The 18383-nt window shown below is 49.5% G+C and overlaps 7 protein-coding genes across 7 annotated transcripts; 4 read left to right on the top strand and 3 right to left on the bottom strand.

Moving 5' to 3' along the window:
* Positions 1 to 173: 173 nt before the first annotated feature.
* On the bottom strand, positions 174 to 1441 carry FPOAC1_006762 (uncharacterized protein; the record flags this gene model as incomplete). The annotated part of the gene is made up of 4 exons (XM_044851237.1): positions 174 to 989; positions 1042 to 1191; positions 1239 to 1312; positions 1363 to 1441. The coding sequence occupies 4 exons, from the start codon at positions 1439 to 1441 to the stop codon at positions 174 to 176; spliced, it is 1119 nt and encodes a 372-aa protein (XP_044709949.1).
* A 1243-nt stretch (positions 1442 to 2684) lies between these two features.
* On the top strand, positions 2685 to 4767 carry FPOAC1_006763 (uncharacterized protein; the record flags this gene model as incomplete). The annotated part of the gene is made up of 4 exons (XM_044851238.1): positions 2685 to 2727; positions 2784 to 3406; positions 3463 to 3756; positions 3805 to 4767. The coding sequence occupies 4 exons, from the start codon at positions 2685 to 2687 to the stop codon at positions 4765 to 4767; spliced, it is 1923 nt and encodes a 640-aa protein (XP_044709950.1).
* Positions 4768 to 5957: 1190 nt separating this feature from the next.
* On the top strand, positions 5958 to 7742 carry FPOAC1_006764 (uncharacterized protein; the record flags this gene model as incomplete). The annotated part of the gene is made up of 3 exons (XM_044851239.1): positions 5958 to 6160; positions 6215 to 7106; positions 7155 to 7742. 3 exons carry the CDS (start codon positions 5958 to 5960, stop codon positions 7740 to 7742), a joined length of 1683 nt encoding a protein of 560 aa, XP_044709951.1.
* Positions 7743 to 8195: 453 nt separating this feature from the next.
* FPOAC1_006765 (uncharacterized protein) lies at positions 8196 to 9080 on the bottom strand (the record flags this gene model as incomplete). Its single annotated transcript, XM_044851240.1, has 1 exon — positions 8196 to 9080. The coding sequence occupies one exon, from the start codon at positions 9078 to 9080 to the stop codon at positions 8196 to 8198; it is 885 nt and encodes a 294-aa protein (XP_044709952.1).
* Positions 9081 to 10412: 1332 nt separating this feature from the next.
* Positions 10413 to 11936, top strand: FPOAC1_006766 (uncharacterized protein; the record flags this gene model as incomplete). Its single annotated transcript, XM_044851241.1, has 3 exons — positions 10413 to 10634; positions 10686 to 10700; positions 10758 to 11936. 3 exons carry the CDS (start codon positions 10413 to 10415, stop codon positions 11934 to 11936), a joined length of 1416 nt encoding a protein of 471 aa, XP_044709953.1.
* A 345-nt stretch (positions 11937 to 12281) lies between these two features.
* CIA1 (Cytosolic iron-sulfur protein assembly protein) lies at positions 12282 to 13595 on the top strand (the record flags this gene model as incomplete). Its single annotated transcript, XM_044851242.1, has 1 exon — positions 12282 to 13595. One exon carries the CDS (start codon positions 12282 to 12284, stop codon positions 13593 to 13595), a length of 1314 nt encoding a protein of 437 aa, XP_044709954.1.
* A 362-nt stretch (positions 13596 to 13957) lies between these two features.
* Positions 13958 to 17166, bottom strand: KGD1 (2-oxoglutarate dehydrogenase E1 component; the record flags this gene model as incomplete). Its single annotated transcript, XM_044851243.1, has 2 exons — positions 13958 to 14502; positions 14556 to 17166. The coding sequence occupies 2 exons, from the start codon at positions 17164 to 17166 to the stop codon at positions 13958 to 13960; spliced, it is 3156 nt and encodes a 1051-aa protein (XP_044709955.1).
* Positions 17167 to 18383: the final 1217 nt, after the last annotated feature.

Raw genomic sequence — 18383 nt, forward strand, 5'->3', positions numbered from 1 at the left:
TGTGATATTCTATGCAAACATGCACATGGACAACCAGGAACGAAGCATCTGGTATCACTTTTCTGCATTGCAATACCAAGTGGATATATAATTCAAGTACTTTGTTAGGTAATTTACATCGCCTCCTCGAGTTTAACGCACACATGTCCGAGCATAGCCAACATCGTGAAGATTCAACATGAACTATGCTTCCACCGGTAATCAATGCCACTATCGAACCAAAGCTGAGGGGTAAAGGGACCTTGAACCCTTCTTGCGTATACCAATTCCTTCGGTTGGTGGCACGTCGCCATTTCCATTGCAATGTCTTCGGCAACTGGCAGTTCCCTTATAAAAGGCGGCAATGGTCTGTCATCTGTGAACAGGCCGAATTTTCGCGCAAAGTTCGCGTTGGGTATTTCGCAATCTCTGACAGGTGTGTCCAGTCGCTGCTCCAATGTGTCATGAACCAATAAGGTTGGGTGGTTATCTTGTTCCAATGCAGCTCGAGATATGCCGTTCGTTCCGTTGCCCTTCTCTGTCAGGCGGAATCTGTGTATTATTTCAGTTATCTTCTCATGTCCCATGAGCCTCAAACTCGACGAACGACGATGATGCGTGGCATGCCCAGTCTGTTCGGACAAGCCTTCTACAGTTCCGCTTTTCGGTAGCTCCCCTAGATCAATTGATTTTTCGCCTACAAGTCTCCCTTTATGTCCCATACTCTCATTCCATTGCATTTCGTGAAACTCTCTGGCTTTGAGTTGTCTAAACGCCCGTGTGCCTCCAAGGCGTGATGAGACGTACATGGTATGTTCTATCATCCAAGTTTTCCGCGTTCCAATACCACTTGGATACAAAGAAGACCTGGTTTTTGCGGGCGAAAAATCCGAAAGACGTGTGCGGTATCTTGTGGGGTGACTCTCTCTCCACTGCATCAATGTAGTGGTCGGAACGATGCTAGATGTAACGGTGTTTAGGTGCGGGATGTGAGGGAGCTCGAGATCTGCCTGTATCTTGTGTCACGGGTAGTCCAAGTTTATTCAGTGCAATCTGTCTCACATGTCTGTTTAGGTGGTCATGCCTCCAGCGTTGAAATGCTGCGCCTGGATCGTCCGAATAGTGGCAATCAACTTCGATCATCTCGTAGAGCACACCTCCTGCAAGTCCAATGAATTCGTCTCCAAGATGATCTCGTAACACCAGGAATACCTGGGTTTTGTCAGATAACAGTTTCCCTTAATCTGAGGCGACCTAACAAGTCGGATACCGTCACGGTACTGGTAGTTGCGAGGGATGTGGGCACAGTATCGCACGAGAACGTTACGGCATTCTGCCTAGTCGTCAGTCAGTGTCCCTGGTTTCGTGCTTTCTTGCACTCACTGTTTTCGTCAAAACTCTCTCTGATACCCGTAGGGTGGTCTCTGGTGAGATAAGTAGAACAAAACGACGAATAGTCCATTCCTGTACAACCAGGCTCTGAATCGTTGTTTTTCGGGACACAAAGAGCAAAATTCGAGCAAGCCCGGTGTCATACGCGAGAATCAAATTTACGCAATGCCGCGTGCCTTGCATGCAAAAGATGAAATTCCCAAAATCCCATTTGGTGACTCGAAAGTGATGAGGGTGGTTGCCTCATGATGCCCAGATGTGGGCGGGTATGGAAGGAAACAGTAACCGCATTGTTTGGCAAGAAGTACCCACGACTTGCGTGTTTGTTGAGAGTAGGGAAGTTCTAATCGTTCTTGTCCCACATTGCGTGATGCAACTTCCGTTTTATTTTCATCAAATATTCCATTACACAGAAAGTTTTGGTCGACTTGTCTACCCTGAATCACTGTGCTGAGTAGGACTGAAGGTGAATCCTTGATGTCCGTGAACAGTTGTTAATGCGTATTTCGCTACCTGCCTACTGGGTAAGGTTACGAAGCGTCCCTCTCACCGTATAGTTATTTCAACTGAACCCGTCAGTTTCTAAAGATGGAGTTCCCATGATGGTCACACTCATTGGATCGCGGACCTCATAGCAAAAAACCGTATGAAATTAGATCTTCGGTATGCTGGCCGGCATTCGTGGGGCCCACCGTGTACCCACCCCGTGGTTGGTAATGCGTTGCATGTTATTCATGCAGTTAAGATATGTTAGGGTTTGTACGTGAGATACGAGCTGATACTATCTGGCACTATCTTGTCACAGTGCCCCTGCAGCCGAGACAGAAGCCGGACCGGTTCACGGCTTCCCGAAATCAACTCCCGACTTCCCAAAAAGGCAGTCTAGACCTCCTGCCTCCTCTTCGCCCCAGAACCCCACACTCAGGACATCTGAACCCCATGACGATTAGCGGTGGTTTACTCCATATCTCACTAAAAGAATGCGAAGCGGATCTCCTGGGTACTGGCTTAGACCATTTCCTATCTCTGAAGCACCTCGAAGCACCATGACAAAAAGCCAAGATGCTCTCCACCACCACCCGTACCGAGTTTGATGCCGTCAATTTTCCTCGGATTGTCGGGTCGCTAACTATCCTAAGCTGAGCCGCACGCTGACTGAGTGCCCCGGCCGAACCCCCCGGCATCTGGTCATCATGTCGTTTTTGCATATAAGATGCCACCCCCCATCGACTTGTTTTGGACTCTGCAGATCGACTTAACTTGGTTGTCCACATCATCCTATACCCAAGTCATCTCTTTTACCCTCCCACGCCATGTCTCAATCACAATCTGACCGCTCACCTTACTATGATATAGGTAAGTTACTCAATATTTATCAAAATTGGATTGGTGTCTAATCTATGCCTCACTAGTTATTGTTGGTGCGGGACCAGTTGGTCTTATGCTGTCAACATGTCTCGCTCGTTGGGGTTACAAGATCAAGCATATTGATAACAGAGCAGAGCCAACTCCGACTGGTCGAGCTGATGGCATTCAGCCGCGCTCTCTGGACCTCCTTCGCAACATGGGCCTGAAGTCTGCCATCATGGCACATAAGCCAGCTCGTGTTTACGAGGTCGCCTTTTGGGATCCAGCTTCGTCAGGCGATGGAATCGCACGAACTGGTACATGGGCTAGCTGTCCAGACTTTATTGATGCTCGTTATCCCTTCACAACCTTGTTGCACCAGGGTCTGATTGAACGTGTTTTTATCTCGGATTTGGAAAAGAATGGAGCGCAGGTCCAGCGGCCATGGACCATCAAGAGTTTCAAATCCGATGAGAAATCTAACCCCGACTATCCTGTTACCGTCGAGCTGGAGCACGTTGACGGCACAGCCCAAGAGACCCTGCACGCCAAATATCTGTTTGGTGGCGAGGGCGCAAGGTCATTCATCCGCAATGAGCTTGGTATCGCCGTCCGTCACAAGGATCCCATTGCACATGTCTGGGGTGTTATGGATGGTGTAGTGAAAACAGACTTTCCTGATATCAAGGTCAGTTTCTGATTGAACAGCAATCATACCCGTTTCTGCTTACTGACTCCTGTTAGATGAAATGTACCATCCATAGTGAGCATGGTTCCATCATGGTCATCCCACGAGAGGACAACATGGTTCGCCTCTACATTCAGATCGCATCCTCGACAGATGCAGACTGGAACCCCAGGCGAACAGCTACCGAGGAGCAAGTACAGGAGTCCGCCAAGAAGATTTTGCAGCCGTATTCTATTGAGTGGGAGCGCGTCGAGTGGTACTCAGTCTATCCTATCGGACAAGGTATTTCTGAGAGATATACTTTGGATCAGCGAGTCTTCCTCGGCGGCGATGCCTGCCATACTCACAGCGTAAGTTTTTCTTACCAGTGCGTATACACTATGCTAACATGACTGCAGCCCAAAGCTGGACAAGGAATGAACACAGCGTTTCTTGACGCCCAGAACCTTGCCTGGAAGATACACGCTGTCGAGTCTGGATTTGCCAAGAGGGAGATCCTACAGACATACGAGACAGAGCGCAAGCATGTCGCCGAATCCCTTCTCGATTTCGACAATCGATACGCCAAACTTTTCTCTCAAAGACCGCCCGCGGCAGCTGAGGTACAGGCAGCGTCGGCAGGCCAGAGCAAGAACGGTGATGCTCAAGAAAATGAGTTTATCAACACTTTCAAGGAGTCGTGCGAGTTTACCAGTGGATATGGAGTTTACTACAAGCCGAACGTTTTCAACTGGTCGCCCGAACATAGCGCACAGTCGCCTTTAATTCATCCTCAAGGAACGAAATTACGAACAGGCCGCATTTTCATCAACTCGAACGTGACAAGAGTTGTGGATGCCAACGTCGTGCATCTCGAACAGGAAGTTCCTCTGAACGGCGCCTTCCGATTATTCGTCTTCGCTGGTGTCCCGTCCAAAACACGCCAGGCTCTAAAGGATCTTGCCAGTCATCTTGGTAGCCAACGGTCTTTCTACGCCGCATATCAGAGAGCCGATCTAGATAAGGTCTCTTACCATGAAAAGCATCTTCCTCACAGCCGGTTCTTCACCATGTCCACAATCTTTGCTGCGAAGCGACCCGATATCGAGATTTCCCGCGATGTTCCAGGTGTCCTTGCACGATACAGGGACCACGTCTATGCTGATGATCGCTCTGATGCCCGATTTGCGCAGGCAAAGGCTGTGGCTCATGCCAAGATGGGCCTCGACGAGGAGCTTGGTGGAGTTGTTGTCGTCCGACCTGACGGATATGTAGGTATTGTGGTCAGTCTCGTCGAGGGTAGCGGAACAGTGGACGCGCTGAACGAGTATTTCTCAACCTTCTGTACCAAGAAGCTTGGAACTACTATGGCACAATTATGAGGATGGATACCTACGGCCTTTTGAACGAGTAAGATCAGGTGTTATGGGAGATATATTGGTTCAATGTCAATGAGTTAGCGAATATGAATGCAATTTATTAGATCATTCCAACACTAGTAGAACAGTAGACCAATCTCGTTCCGTAGGAGAGAACGCCATATATAATATGCTCTACTCATCTCCCCTGCTACAGGAGGTAAATAGTCGTTTGTTCTGGCCATCAGGCGATATCATATAAATACCTTGAGTCATATCGACAGGCGAGTCTTGATTCCTCTGAATAGGGTGCTTACCTATGCAATCTACATGCCAATGCGCCGATATGGCTGGGCGCCCCGGATCTGTTGGAATCACGGCATGAGCGCTGTCTTCGTTACGTGCTGTCTCATTCAACTCTGAAGGCACTCCAGTAAGAGCAAATTGTGAGGAGAATTCACTGTTTGTTGGATGGGCAGTGCGATCATTCAGGAGAGCTGGCTAGCTGGTGTATTAGCAGGTGGGTTTCCTGCGAAGGGTAAGAGGATATTATTCAATAATGGCAAATAATAGAAGGACATCATCGAAGATAACTGCAAATGGGAGGACTGGATTGCCTAGGGGTTTCTTTTCTTTTCTCGGTTTATATGTATTCACCTTCTACAGAATTTCTTTCCTATATCATATCACCATTCAGGACTCCATTCAACCCATAGGGTTCTTTCTTTTCTAGACTGTTGCGTATTCTACAGTATTTCACTTTCCTATCGTATACTACCGTCTCGGGTGTCGTTTAAAATTCCTATATGGCTGTTCCGCAGTACCAGTCTACTCGCAAGTTGATCTGTCGAACTGTTACGACTGAGCATAGAGTTGACGCAGTCATCTACCAAAGTGCATGCACTGAGTAGAATCGTAGATCTAATGATTCAATGAAGTTCCTTAGCATCATTATCTTAAAGAGGGAGTTTTGAGGGTCCATGGCTGATGTTATCTCGTGCACTTGTAGTGCTGCGTGGCTGGCACCTGTCGCCAGCTGGCAACGACAATTACCCAAGTATTATTCTTTTTTGCTTACACCACATCGACTTTCGACTCACCCCGGGCAACGATAGATGGTTTATTTATTTTCTAGTTTGTTGTTTACTATCCTCTGTTTAATATCATTCGACAGCCATCATCAAGTGGTTGCCGCGATCGACCACTCGGACCCAATGCAACAGGACGAATCTACTAGAGGTCACTACTCTGATCCTCTAACTTCTAGATTGACTCCTCTGAGACCAGACTTTCTTGAAAACGCGCCCGGCTTTGAGTCAAGAGCACGTTCGCTGTCCCCAAGCAAACGCCTTGTCAAACAACCGCTCCATATTCGTATGAATCTGACTGAAAGTCAAGTTGACAAGATCACAGACGCGTAAGTATTCTATTGATGAATTCCAATGCTCTCTTGTTCTGATATCGTCTGCAGGTTTAGCCAGAACGTGTACAACAGCCCGAAGAAATCAACAAAGTCTAGGAAGAAGCCTGTGATGGCAACGCCGAGATCAACACCACGAAAGAAGAAACAGAGAAGCCCACAAACTCGTGATTCACACAAGTGGCTCGCAGGAGATGGCAGTTTTGTGGCAGACTCTCCAACCTTTTCTGAGCTCATGCCTGGCCGCCGTTCAGACTCTTCCAGAGACATGTTCTCGGCGAGTATAGCAGAGCGTCGACAACGCAATGCGCCCTCTCCATTGCAACTCGAGACAACTCACCGCAGCGGGGCTTTATCTCGGTCATTCGAGATCGAGGACAACCCAGGTGAAGTCTCTCCTCTTGGCGAAGGGCGTTTTGAGCGTGGTCCAATCTTTGAAGATGATTCTCCTTCGGTCTATTCTACTCAACCTACAGCTCGTCCCTCCCCACTCCATCTCAGTCACGTTCGGTCGCATTCTAAAGTAAATGGAAATGGAAACGATTCTTACAAGGAGTGGCTTATGAGTCACGACCCGTCTATGGTTAGAGAATCAGAAACCCGTACGACGACTCTGGTCAACAGACCCCGACGCTCCAAGAGTTCAGCTGATGGATTGAGAATGGCTCAAGCCATGGAGCTACACTCGCCGACCGCTCAGGTCGTAACTGTGCATGCGAACAACCACGGCAATCAAGTTTCCCAGAACACTCCTCTGTTTTCTCCACTTCAATTCTATTTCAGAGGAGCTGACTACCCCAGCACGAAAAAAGGAGAGAAGGAGATGATCGGAGACAACGGTTGGCTCGAGCGTACTGATCGAGGTGTCGTTGAACATGTGAACAAGACGCCTCAAAAGAAAACTCGGATACTGGACAGTATCAAGAAGATGGCTAGAGATGTGGTAAGTTGATCGGTACCGAGGTCACTGTTCTAGCTAACGTATTCTTAGGCGGAAATTCATACTTCTCGCCGAGCTCAACCTATACTTCGACCTCGTGCACCATCTCATATCGCCATTTCGTTGAACGCCAGAGAGCAAAGCCTGCTCTACTGCGAACTGGAATTCAACCTGAGCACAGCTTTGAATGATTACATCGTAGTGCAGCTGGACAAGGGTCGACTTGTGCCAGACAAACTCAAAAAGGTGGCAGATGCGTGGCATAGCAAGGGTCGCCCCAAGGTCGTTGGCTTCCGGTACGATCTCGAGACGCAGCTCGAGCTGATCAACCTTCACATTGACGATTTCCGTTTCTATGGTCGTCGACAGGCTGACCCGACCGAGATTGGTGGGCTTTTGCACGCCATGAAGGTCAACGCCAGAGCCATAGGCGTCCGCACTCTCTGTCAGCCAGACTCTGTTATCGCAAAGCAGCTGGTAGATGCGCAGTCAATTTTTAAGATGCTCGGTGTTCTAGATGAACAGCAGGTCGCTCTTGCTGAGATTGCTCAGTTCTTCAAAGTGATTGTTGAGAGGGAACTGGATAAGCGAGAAGGCAATGGTGGTCATGGCAAGCATTCTCGTGAAGAACGACAATAGACGGTTCAAGGAGAGAGGTAATGAGCGAAGTACTGTGCTTCTACTTTCAAATTCTTTGTTCACATATTATTGCTCTGGAGGTATAAGGATGGTTTCATGCAAGGATATAAACACATAGGCTTCGAACGGGTAACAAAGAAAAATAATTGTAATCGTAATCAGGTAGCTTGTACAATACTGTAATCAATTTGCAATTTTTAAGTTCACTGTGTAACGGGGTATGTGCAAATGTGTAACGCATTGTCTGACATTAGAATATTGCAATATATACCCAAAAAAGACGCCGATTCATTCCTCATTACAATTCTTTCAAGCAGAGATAACATTTCATTTCATTCCATCCCATAACACAGAGCCCTTCTGATGTGTCTTGCTCTTAAAAACGTGAACGCAAAGTAACGACGAGTCGTGAGGGCCCTTCAGGCGAGATCAGAGTGATGAGAGGCAATGTGATCATTGGCGATATCGATAGCCATCTTCACTCCTGCGTTGTCGAGGTTCCCTCTCTTCATATCGTGGATCGTCATAAACAAAATCATAATCTTCATCATCGTTCTGCGCAAGCGCTCGGCTACGGTCGTAGCGCTCACGATCCCGGCGGCCATCATCTCTGTCCCGGTCCCGTTCTCGGTCTTGATCCCGGTCCCGGTCGCCGGACCTCCGTCGCTCGTATCTGGGCATCTCTTCCTCTCTTACATAACTGCGCTCGCGCTCCCATTCCTGTTGACGACGTCGATCACGCTCTCTTGAATCCTCTACACGATTGGCAAGAGCATTAGCTCCGAGACCACCAGCCACGGCGCCGAGAATGGTGGAAACGAGACGAGTGCGATCTTCATTATTATCATCGTAGCCGCGGGATTTGTGCTTGCGGCGAGTCGCAGCCTCGGTTGCTTCACGAGCTACGAGGCCGCCAACAACAGCGCCCAAAAGACCGGCGCCTATGCCAGATGCAGAGTGAGAGAAGTTATCATCTACCACATTGCGAGCGCGAGAAATAGGACTTGGCGAACGGTTTCGTGAGCTGCGTCTGTCATCATAATCGTCATCGTCGGAGGGAGGACGAGAGCGAGAGCGGCTGCGCCGGACCATGGCGGTGTTGGGCGGGACAGAGCGCGGGCGGTTCTGCTGCTCGGGAGGCTCAAGAGTCATGCGCTCTCTTGGAGGAGGCGCGCCTCCGTAGTAGGGATCATCGAGGCGGGATGTTGAGGCATAGGGAGGAACGCCAGGAGGAGGACCTTGCTGTTGAGGGTTTGGGGTGCCGCCAGAGTAATTGTCTGGAGAGAAATCGCGACGGCGACGGGAGGACTCTTCATATTCGTAGTAGTCTCTTGACATTTTGTTTTATAAGTGTAGTGTATGAGACTGGGTTGAATGGTGCGTTGGTTGGTAAAGAGGGGAAATAGAAGCTGTCCGTGGTTGGGTAAAAAGATAAAAGAGTGAAGATCAGTCAGCCTTATAGATAGTGCCGAGATGAGATGGATTATATGTATTAAAATCAGAGCCGAATTGTTATATAGTGGCGCAGCAAAACGTTTAGTCTTGGCGAGATATTGAAACAGACGAGTCTAGAAGTGTTGAAATATCAATGTTGATGATGATATACGCCTACTATATGTATTTACACACCACGGATGATGACAGCTCATTCATGCCACATAGTAAAACAGACCACGAGGTTCACGGACGAGATCCTGTTGGGTCACCTAACTAAAAGCCTGAGGCGCATCACCGGGCGTTTCCCACGTCGTACGGTATTCTTTTGAGCCGCCTTTACTATGTACTTCTTGACAACGGAAACGCCCGATGACGTTGTACTCTTTAAACTCAGACCCCGCGCGTGAATGTGGCGAAGCTATTGCGGTTGCACAGCCTCGTCGTTCTACTACCTGGGAGCAATAACTAGTTGTATGCAACGGTAACTCCGTAAACCTACTAACTTTGTGAGAGAACTCCGAGATTGATTCCTACTGTGTTTGGCTAAAAGAGTTACTACCAATTTGGTTGACATCTTGGCGTCGATCTGGGGATAGTTTACGGATATATGTACTTGATATGGGTATCCCTCGAAGTCTAATGTGAAATCGATAGATGCAGCTTCGTCACGAAAAATAGGGCTCTTAGAGCAACCTTAATCTCACACAAATACGGATATATGTACATACAAATACAGTTGTCAACCCCAGACTCAAAAGCCAATCATTTCTCCATGTTTATTCAAGGTAAATCGAGTTTAGCTCAGACCTATTGTTTCAACTGTCAGGGAACCCTTACCTTGACTCGACTATGAACCTTGCTATACCTACCTAGACTAGGTACTGGTTAGACACCGACTTTATAAGATACAAGTATCAGTTAATTACATGATCCGTCTTTTCTTCTGATGTTCCCTAAACAACGTCACTTACAGCTACCTACTAAGCATGTGCTTATCCATGCAGCTCCGGGTTGTCGTCCCGTTAGCCCGCATTCCTCAGGAAGGATCAATAAGTTTATGTTGTACTCGTCAAAATCCTAGTCATTGCAACTGTATCCGCCACTAGACAATGTGGATGCTTTTTTATTTCTAGCGAGAAGTTTACCCGTCGGACTTTATATATACTATATCTATAGTGTATTGCCTACAATAAACATCACCTACCCAAAACCATACATAAACCCTATTTTCTCATGAACTCAGAGTCTACTGAACTAGAGCCAAACCAACAAAATGTTGAAAAGCTGAAAGAGAAACCAGGCGCTGTCGAGGCCGTACAGCAGGCCGATAATACCGACAATAGAGATTCTATCAATGAGCTTGAGCAATGGAATAGTCCCCGAATCAACTCATATCGTTTTTATGCGACCAATCTCTCGTTCCTCATCATGGGAATGAATGATGCATCTCTAGGAGTAAGTTATATATATCAGTTACAAATCTTGACTTGGCTAACTAATCTACAGGCATTGTTACCATATGTATGTACAACTTCTTGACAACAGCAGACAACTCGAAATATCTAACCGTCTAACCAGATCGAAACATATTATGGCATTAACTATACCACAGTCTCTACCATGTTCCTTGTGCCTGTTGCAGGTTACGTAGTTGCAGCGCTCACCAACAACTGGATTCACTACACTTTAGGCCAGCGAGGGGTTGCCATCCTTGGGCCTCTCTGTCGTCTTGTTGCTTACGTACCAGTGGCACTTCACCCTCCATTCCCAGCACTACCTTGTGTCATGCTTTTCACTGGGTTTGGCAACGGGATACAAGATAGTAGCTACAATGCTTGGATCGGCAACATGCAACGCGCCAACGAGCTCTTGGGTTTCCTTCATGGCTCGTACGGTCTTGGTGGTACCATCGGTCCTCTGATAGCTTCTGCCATGGTAACAGAGGGTAACCTCTCCTGGTACACTTACTTCTATATCATGGCAGGCCTTGTGGTTGTCGAGTTCATTGTTGGGACTGCTGCCTTCTGGGAAGCAACTGGCCAAGAGTACCGACGAAGGGTCCGTTTCGAAGAAGGTAAAGACCGCGCAACGACACGCATGGCTCTCAAGAAACCAATTACTTGGATAGTTGCTGTCTTCCTTTTAGGATACGTGGCAGCTGAAGTCAGTCTGGGAGGCTGGATTGTCACTTTCATGCTCCGAGTCCGGCATGCCAAACCATTCCTTGCAGGGTTGACAGTCACGTTGTTCTGGCTCGGATTAACGCTGGGTAGAGTTGTGCTGGGATTCATAACAGAGAGGATTGGTGAAAAGACAGCCATCATGGTATATCTCATGCTCTCAATCGGGCTGGAGCTGCTGTACTGGCTGGTCCCTAACTTTATCGCCTCTGTCATTTTTGTCATGCTTCTTGGTTTCTTCCTCGGTCCCCTATTTCCTGCTTCAATGGTTGCAGCAACCAAACTTTTGCCTGCTGACTACCATGTGAGCGCCATTGGGTTTGCCGCTGCAGTTGGAGGAGGAGGCGCTGCAGTTGGACCGTTTGCTGTTGGAGCGATTGCTCAACACACTGGAGTTCAAGTATTGCAGCCCATAATAGTTGGTCTTCTTGGAGCAATCACCTTGGTTTGGCTGCTTTTGCCTGGGGGGTTCAGAAAGGGTGGATTGGAGAGGGCCAGGGAATTAAGCCTGAAGCCAGGAGGAGACGTGAAAGAAGCTTGGTCTTGGTTCAAGCTCAAAATAAGAAGTTGGGAATGAAATACATATAAACAGGCCGTTTAAATAGACTGCTTTATGCTCATAATGGTTAATTCTTTTGATATCCTGAGATGCACTTACAACTTATACCACATGAGTGGCTCCCTGTACGTCACCGAACCCGGCATGGAGGGGTTCTCGCTATCTTATCAACTCTGCGAACTTTTGACTGAAGGAGGGGAAATAAACCAACTCCGAACTGTTCTACCCATTGTCGCATCACCACCTCGTCTGTAAATAAAATCCGATCCCGATAGATCAAGGGCTTCTCTTTCTAGTCCTTCTGTGATTAATCGCCACAAACCGCTCTACCGGTGTCCAATCGACCTTGCGGCCCTGTCCATCATGGCGCCGACTTCGGCCAGCATCACAGCTCTCGCGCCCTTCAAGCCCGATCTTCATGAGCGCGCCTGGGCTTCTGTTCCTCATCCAACGCTTCCTTTAATCGCAACAGCTCATGCCAAAGCCGTTACCGTATACTCTCTCTCAACCGCCTCTGCGCACAGCGTTCTCACCGGCGGTCACACTCGTTCCGTCCGCTCCGTCGCATGGAAGCCCCACCTACGACCCGGCAACTTATGCCTTGTCACCGGAAGTTTTGATTCTACAGCTGGAATATGGCGATGGGAGGGTCAAGAGCAGGAGGAGGGCGGACTAGAAGTTGAAGTAACACAGCAAACTTTGCGAAAGAAGAATAACGACGATAGCGACGATGAAAACGATGCTGCTAATAAGGAGTGGGAGTTTACACTTGTCCTTGAGGGCCACGATTCAGAAATCAAGTCTTGCTCTTTCAGCCCTTCAGGCTCTTACCTCGCTACGTGTTCGCGCGACAAGTCAGTTTGGATATGGGAAGACATTGGTGCCTCTGAAGAGGATGACGAGTGGGAGACTATTGCTGTGCTTAATGAGCATGAAGGTGACGTCAAGGCAGTCGCTTGGTGTCCTGACGTCCCTGGCCGTAATTCCATTCGAAGCTACTCGGCTGATGTGCTTGCCAGCGCAAGTTACGATAATACGGTGCGCATCTGGCGCGAGGATGGCGATGCTGAATGGGTTTGTGTCGCTGTCCTTGAGGGGCACGAAGGCACTGTCTGGGGATTGCAATGGGAGGCGCGACCACGTGAGGGAGATCAGTTCCCAAGATTACTGACCTTCTCTGCCGATAACACTATCCGCGTATGGACGTTAAAGCAGGACGATGAGGCAGAGGAGAGCGCCACAGGAGGTGCAGCAGGCGCTCTGGGTGGCATCCCCAACACTATGAGAAGGTCTCTACGAGAGGAATGGGTATGCACAGCTGTTTTGCCAAAGATTCACACCCGCGATATCTACTCTGTGACATGGAGTGCGAAGACAGGAATGGTAGCAAGCACTGGCAGTGATGGTGTCGTTGCATTGTACGCCGAAGATGCCGAACAAGATACAGATGGTCAGGACCAAACTATGAGCAACACAGAGGAGGATAGTAAGCAATCTTCATGGAGAGTTGTTGCTACTCAACCTGGAGCTCACGGGCCTTATGAGGTTAACCACGTTACGTGGTGTCGGAGATACGATGCCGGCTCGGAACGACGAGGGGAGGAGGAGATGCTGGTTACAACGGGCGATGACGGGATTGTGCGGCCGTGGCAAGTTGAGGTTCATGCGTCAAGGTAGCATTGCGCCTTGATCTAAATAGCAAGCAATAATCTACATCTCAGTTCCCATATTGCTCAAACTATGATGATCTTATGTCGGTATTAATCTATGCATTTTATCTACAGTTCAAGGAAATGATGAGGAGTGTAAAACTTTGAACAATAAAAAAATCATGCTATGTCGTTCCCAAGCCCATGCCAATGCAAGGCAAAAGTCCTTTGTCTAGGAGGGGTATGATACAAAGTGGTTTACATGAGAAGCTTATTAATTGCTCCCCAAATCCCGTGGCTTCTTTTAGACTTCTTCCCTCCCAAACTCTCAGTGGCTGTGCACCCTGTTACATTCCCTTAGTAAATCTCCTTCATTGACTATTCATCCTCTTACTCGCCCTTAAGCTTGTCCTGCTTGACAGTGAAAGCCATCTCGAGGAGGTCCTTCTCCTCCTTGGTGTGGACGTTCTTGAGACCAGTGGCGACAGAGGCACTGGGGTTTCGGCCAGCGTACATGACGTGCTTGCGGGTGTGGTGCTCAGTGTTGTTGAGCAGAGTCTCGATACGGGGCTGAGTGAAGCTCCAGGCACCGGCGTTGAGGGGCTCCTCCTGGCACCAGACGATGGTCTTGGCGTTGGGGTACATGTCGAGGTTCTCCTTGAGTTGTTGCCAAGGGAAGGGGTTCAGCTGCTCAATGCGGGTGAAAGCGACGTTGTCGATGTTGTTGTCAGATCGGTACTTGTGAAGGGCAGCCCAAACCTGACCAGTGCAGAGAACAACACGCTCAATCTGGTCAGGAGACTTGATAGCACCAGTCTCGTGCTCAGGGTCAGGGATAATCCACTGGAATCCGGCGTTCTCGCCAGTGAAAGCCTCAATGTCGCTGCGGGCAAGAGGGTGACGGAGGAGAGACTTGGAGAAGAAGATGATAAGAGCTGAGAAAAGTTAGTATTAATTCATCAAGAACATGGTAGCAAATATCACTTACGCTTGCGGTACTGGCGGTGCATCTGTCGGCGGAGGGCGTGGAACAGATTGGCGGGGGAGGTGAAGTAGGCGATCTGCATGTTGCAGTCCTGGTGTTGACGGACAAGCTTCTCACCAGTGGGGAACTCTCGGGGATCCTCGTTGCTGAGCTGGAGGTATCGCTCAAGACGTCCAGAGGAGTGCTCAGGACCCTGACCATCGTAACCGTGGGGCAGAGACATGACAAGGCCTGTTCGCTGCATCCACTTGACTTCACCAGAGGCGATGAACTGATCAATGATACATTGGGCGTTGTTGGCAAAGTCGCCGAATTGGGCCTCCCACATGACAAGAGCATGAGGAGATGACAGAGAGTAACCGTACTCGAAACCAAGGGCACCAAATTCACTCAGAGAAGAGTTAGAGATGACAAACTTGCCTTGGTCCTGGCTCAGGTTCTGAAGAGGGGTGTGGGTATCCTCAGTCTCCTGGTCGTGGAAGACAGCGTGGCGCTGAGAGAAAGTACCACGCTCAACATCCTGACCGGAAACACGGACGTGGTAACCCTCAGTAACGAGAGTACCGAAAGCCAGAGCCTCAGCGGTGGGGAAGTCGATGTTCTTACCCTCAACAACAGACTTGGTTCGGTTGCTTAGGATACGCTTCAGGTTGCGGTGAACGTGGAAGCCCTCGGGAACGCTTCCAATAGCGTTACCAATGTGCTCAAGAGTAGAGGGCTTGACGTTGGTCTCGTTGGTGGCAAGAACCTCGGTGGCCAGCTCCTTGGGGGACTTGAAGCCGTTCCAGGCAGAGGTGGTCCACTCCTTGGAGGTGGGTGTGTAGTCCTTGGACTTGGTGAAGCTCTCCTCGAGCATACCCCAGACCCACTGCTTGTGCTCCTCGACATCGGCCTTGGAGAAAGAGCCCTCCTCGATAAGCTTGTTGACGTAGATGTCAATTTGAGGCTCCTTGGCGTTGATGCGCTTGTACATGAGAGGCTGGGTGAAAGAGGGCTGATCGGTCTCGTTGTGACCGTACTTTCGGTAACAGTTGAGATCAATGACAACATCGTGCTGGAACTCGGCACGCCAGTCAGCAGCGAGCTGGCAGACGAAGTTGACGGCCTCGACATCATCGGCGTTAACGTGGAAGACGGGGGCGTCGATGGCCTTGGCGATATCGGTACAGTAGGCGGTGGATCGGGCGAAACGAGGGTCGGTGGTGAAACCAATCTGGTTGTTGACAACCAGGTGGATGGTGCCTCCAGTGGAGAAGGCAGGGAGAGAGTGGAAGCCGAGACACTCGTAAACGATACCCTGAGCAGCAAAGGCAGCGTCACCGTGGAGGAGGACACTCATAGCAGTGCGGTGAGTCTTCTCATCGTTGTTGTAGTGCTGGATAGCACGGGTCTTGCCCAGGACGACGGGATCCTCAGCCTCCAGATGCGAAGGGTTGGCGACCAGAGAAAGCTGTACGCGCTTGCCAGAAGGCGTAGGGCGCTCGAAGTTCATACCAAGATGGTACTTGACGTCACCAGAGCCCTCATCCTCACCACCAGATGTACCAGCGAACTCGCTGAAGATTGACTCGTTGGGCTTTCGGACGACGTTGGAGAGGACGTTAAGACGACCACGATGGGGCATACCAATAACGATATCCTTGACACCATAGTCAACACTGCGGTCGATAAGAGCCTTCATACCAGGAACAAGGGTTTCGCAACCCTCAAGACCGAATCGCTTGTCGTTGGGGTACTTTGTGGCCAGGAAAGACTCGAAGCTGGAACTCCAGATAAGACGGTCGAGAACGCGGCGCTTCTCATCGACGGAGTACTTGAAAGGGGTGGGAACCTCGAGGCGCTCACGGAGCCAGTCGCACTTGTCACGGTCAGGGATGTGGATGAACTCAACACCGAAAGAACCGCAGTAGATTCTCTCGCAAGCATCAACAATCTCGCGGAGAGTCATCTTCTCACGGCCATCACGCTTGAAACGAGGCAAGATACCGGGACCGAGAGTGTACTCAGTGTCCATATCCTTCTCGGTGAATCCGTAGTGCTCAAGAGTCAGTTCCTTAGGCTTGTTGTTGGCAAAACCCTTGGCGTCACTGGTGCCTCGGATACCGAGAGGGTCAATCTTGGCGGTGTGGTGGCCACGAGACTGGTAGGCGCGGACAAGAAGCTGGACCTTAAGATGGTTGGTGACATCGGAACCGTCCTCCATGGCCAAGTTGCCAGAAAGACGAGGAACGCCGCCAGTCATGTTGGGAACCAGATTAGGAGGAGGCTGGAAGGCCTGTGAGATGGGCATCTCGCCGCCCTCCATGTTCTTGAAGTAGATCTGCCAAGAGACGTGGACGCTCTCAGGATCTTGTCTCCACTGCATGTACATCTCATCGATGTAGCTGGCGGTGCTTCCAGAAAGGAAGTTATCGTTGGGGTCGGGGGGCGATGAGGTCGCGCTGGTCGCATAGTTGCGACGAGCAGAGACAGCCAGAGGGCGGCGGGAGGCAGCGAGCTTCCATGATGATGTACGGGCCGAGACGGTCGAGATGGAGGCGGTAGAAGAGGCAGCAGAGCATCGAGCACCGCGAAGGAGCTGCGAGCTAGCTCTACAGAGCGAATTCCTCAACATGATGGGCGATTTGCCTATGTGGAGAAACTGAACAATACAAGTTTATAGGTGAAGAAACTAGAGGATATAGATGGGAAGCATCCCTCGGCGAGCCTGATCGCAACACGAAAGAAAGGCGGAGTAAGTCGATTTAGGAGATAATTCCCAGTTAAAACTGAGGGGAGGAATTGGAATTGGGGATGAGAGGATGGGAGAAGAACACGAAGAAGAAATTGTCTTAGTAGGTACAACTGGGACGGGACTGGGCTGGAGCTCAAAGTCGCTAGGGAACTGCTGGGCTGGCTTTTGATGTCCTGCTGCAGGTTAAAAATACTATGACGCCCCGGCAAACCCGGTTCTGGCCGCCAGGGATCAGTACTTTTATTGGTCAGGAGCACCCGTAGCGCTGCGGTCAGGGACAAAACTCCGTGCGTGACACTGTGCGATTCAGGCCTCTGTTAGGTGCACAAAGTTAGAATTTCAAGGTGAAAGGTGACCGGTTTTCATTGTCCGGAAGCCCACATGACACACTGTTTTGGAGGTCATCGTGGACATTTGTGCCAGACATCATTGGGGCACGTCTCATTATTTTTGGGGCATTGGGGTTCTCGTTCGGAGACTCGAGGGCTCTTTACCGAGGATCACCATAATGCTTGACCGTGAAGGATGGAATTGATTCCCCGGAAACACTACAACGGTATCCGTACCTACCTAGTTATACATGTCCTCATGACATCCATCGCGCCGGACTGTGGCTTGCATACATTCCCCACGTTCTCGGTATATTCAAACATAAACAGAGGCATATCATGATATGGTGGGTGAGTAAAGGTTTGGTGGTGCATTTGTGGACTCGACACACAACACACAGCAGAAAGGGGAAGATCTACTTCGCACGGTCTGGTATGGTTTCGGTCTGGGTGTCAGTTATTCCTGGATCGAAACCCATTCCCGCGGGGCAAACGGGAAAAGACTTGAAATTGCGGAGTAACCATCGTGAAGTTTTACGTACGTGGTTGAAACAGGGATAGCCGACGCCACACGAACATTACCTATTACAGTCTGTAACTACAACTGTAACTGCAACTCACACAACATGCAATTCAGGTTTTCGGGAACGTTTCAAGGCGGACCGGAGCTGTTTGAGCCACAGAGACAAAAACAGTCATTTATCGATGAATCTGTATCCATTCAGATAAGCCACATGTGAGTTGGGGTACTGGCACGTCTGACGTATG

Source organism: Fusarium poae, chromosome 2 (genome assembly GCF_019609905.1).
Source record: "Fusarium poae strain DAOMC 252244 chromosome 2, whole genome shotgun sequence".
In the NCBI taxonomy this organism is placed as follows: Eukaryota; Fungi; Ascomycota; class Sordariomycetes; order Hypocreales; family Nectriaceae; genus Fusarium; species Fusarium poae.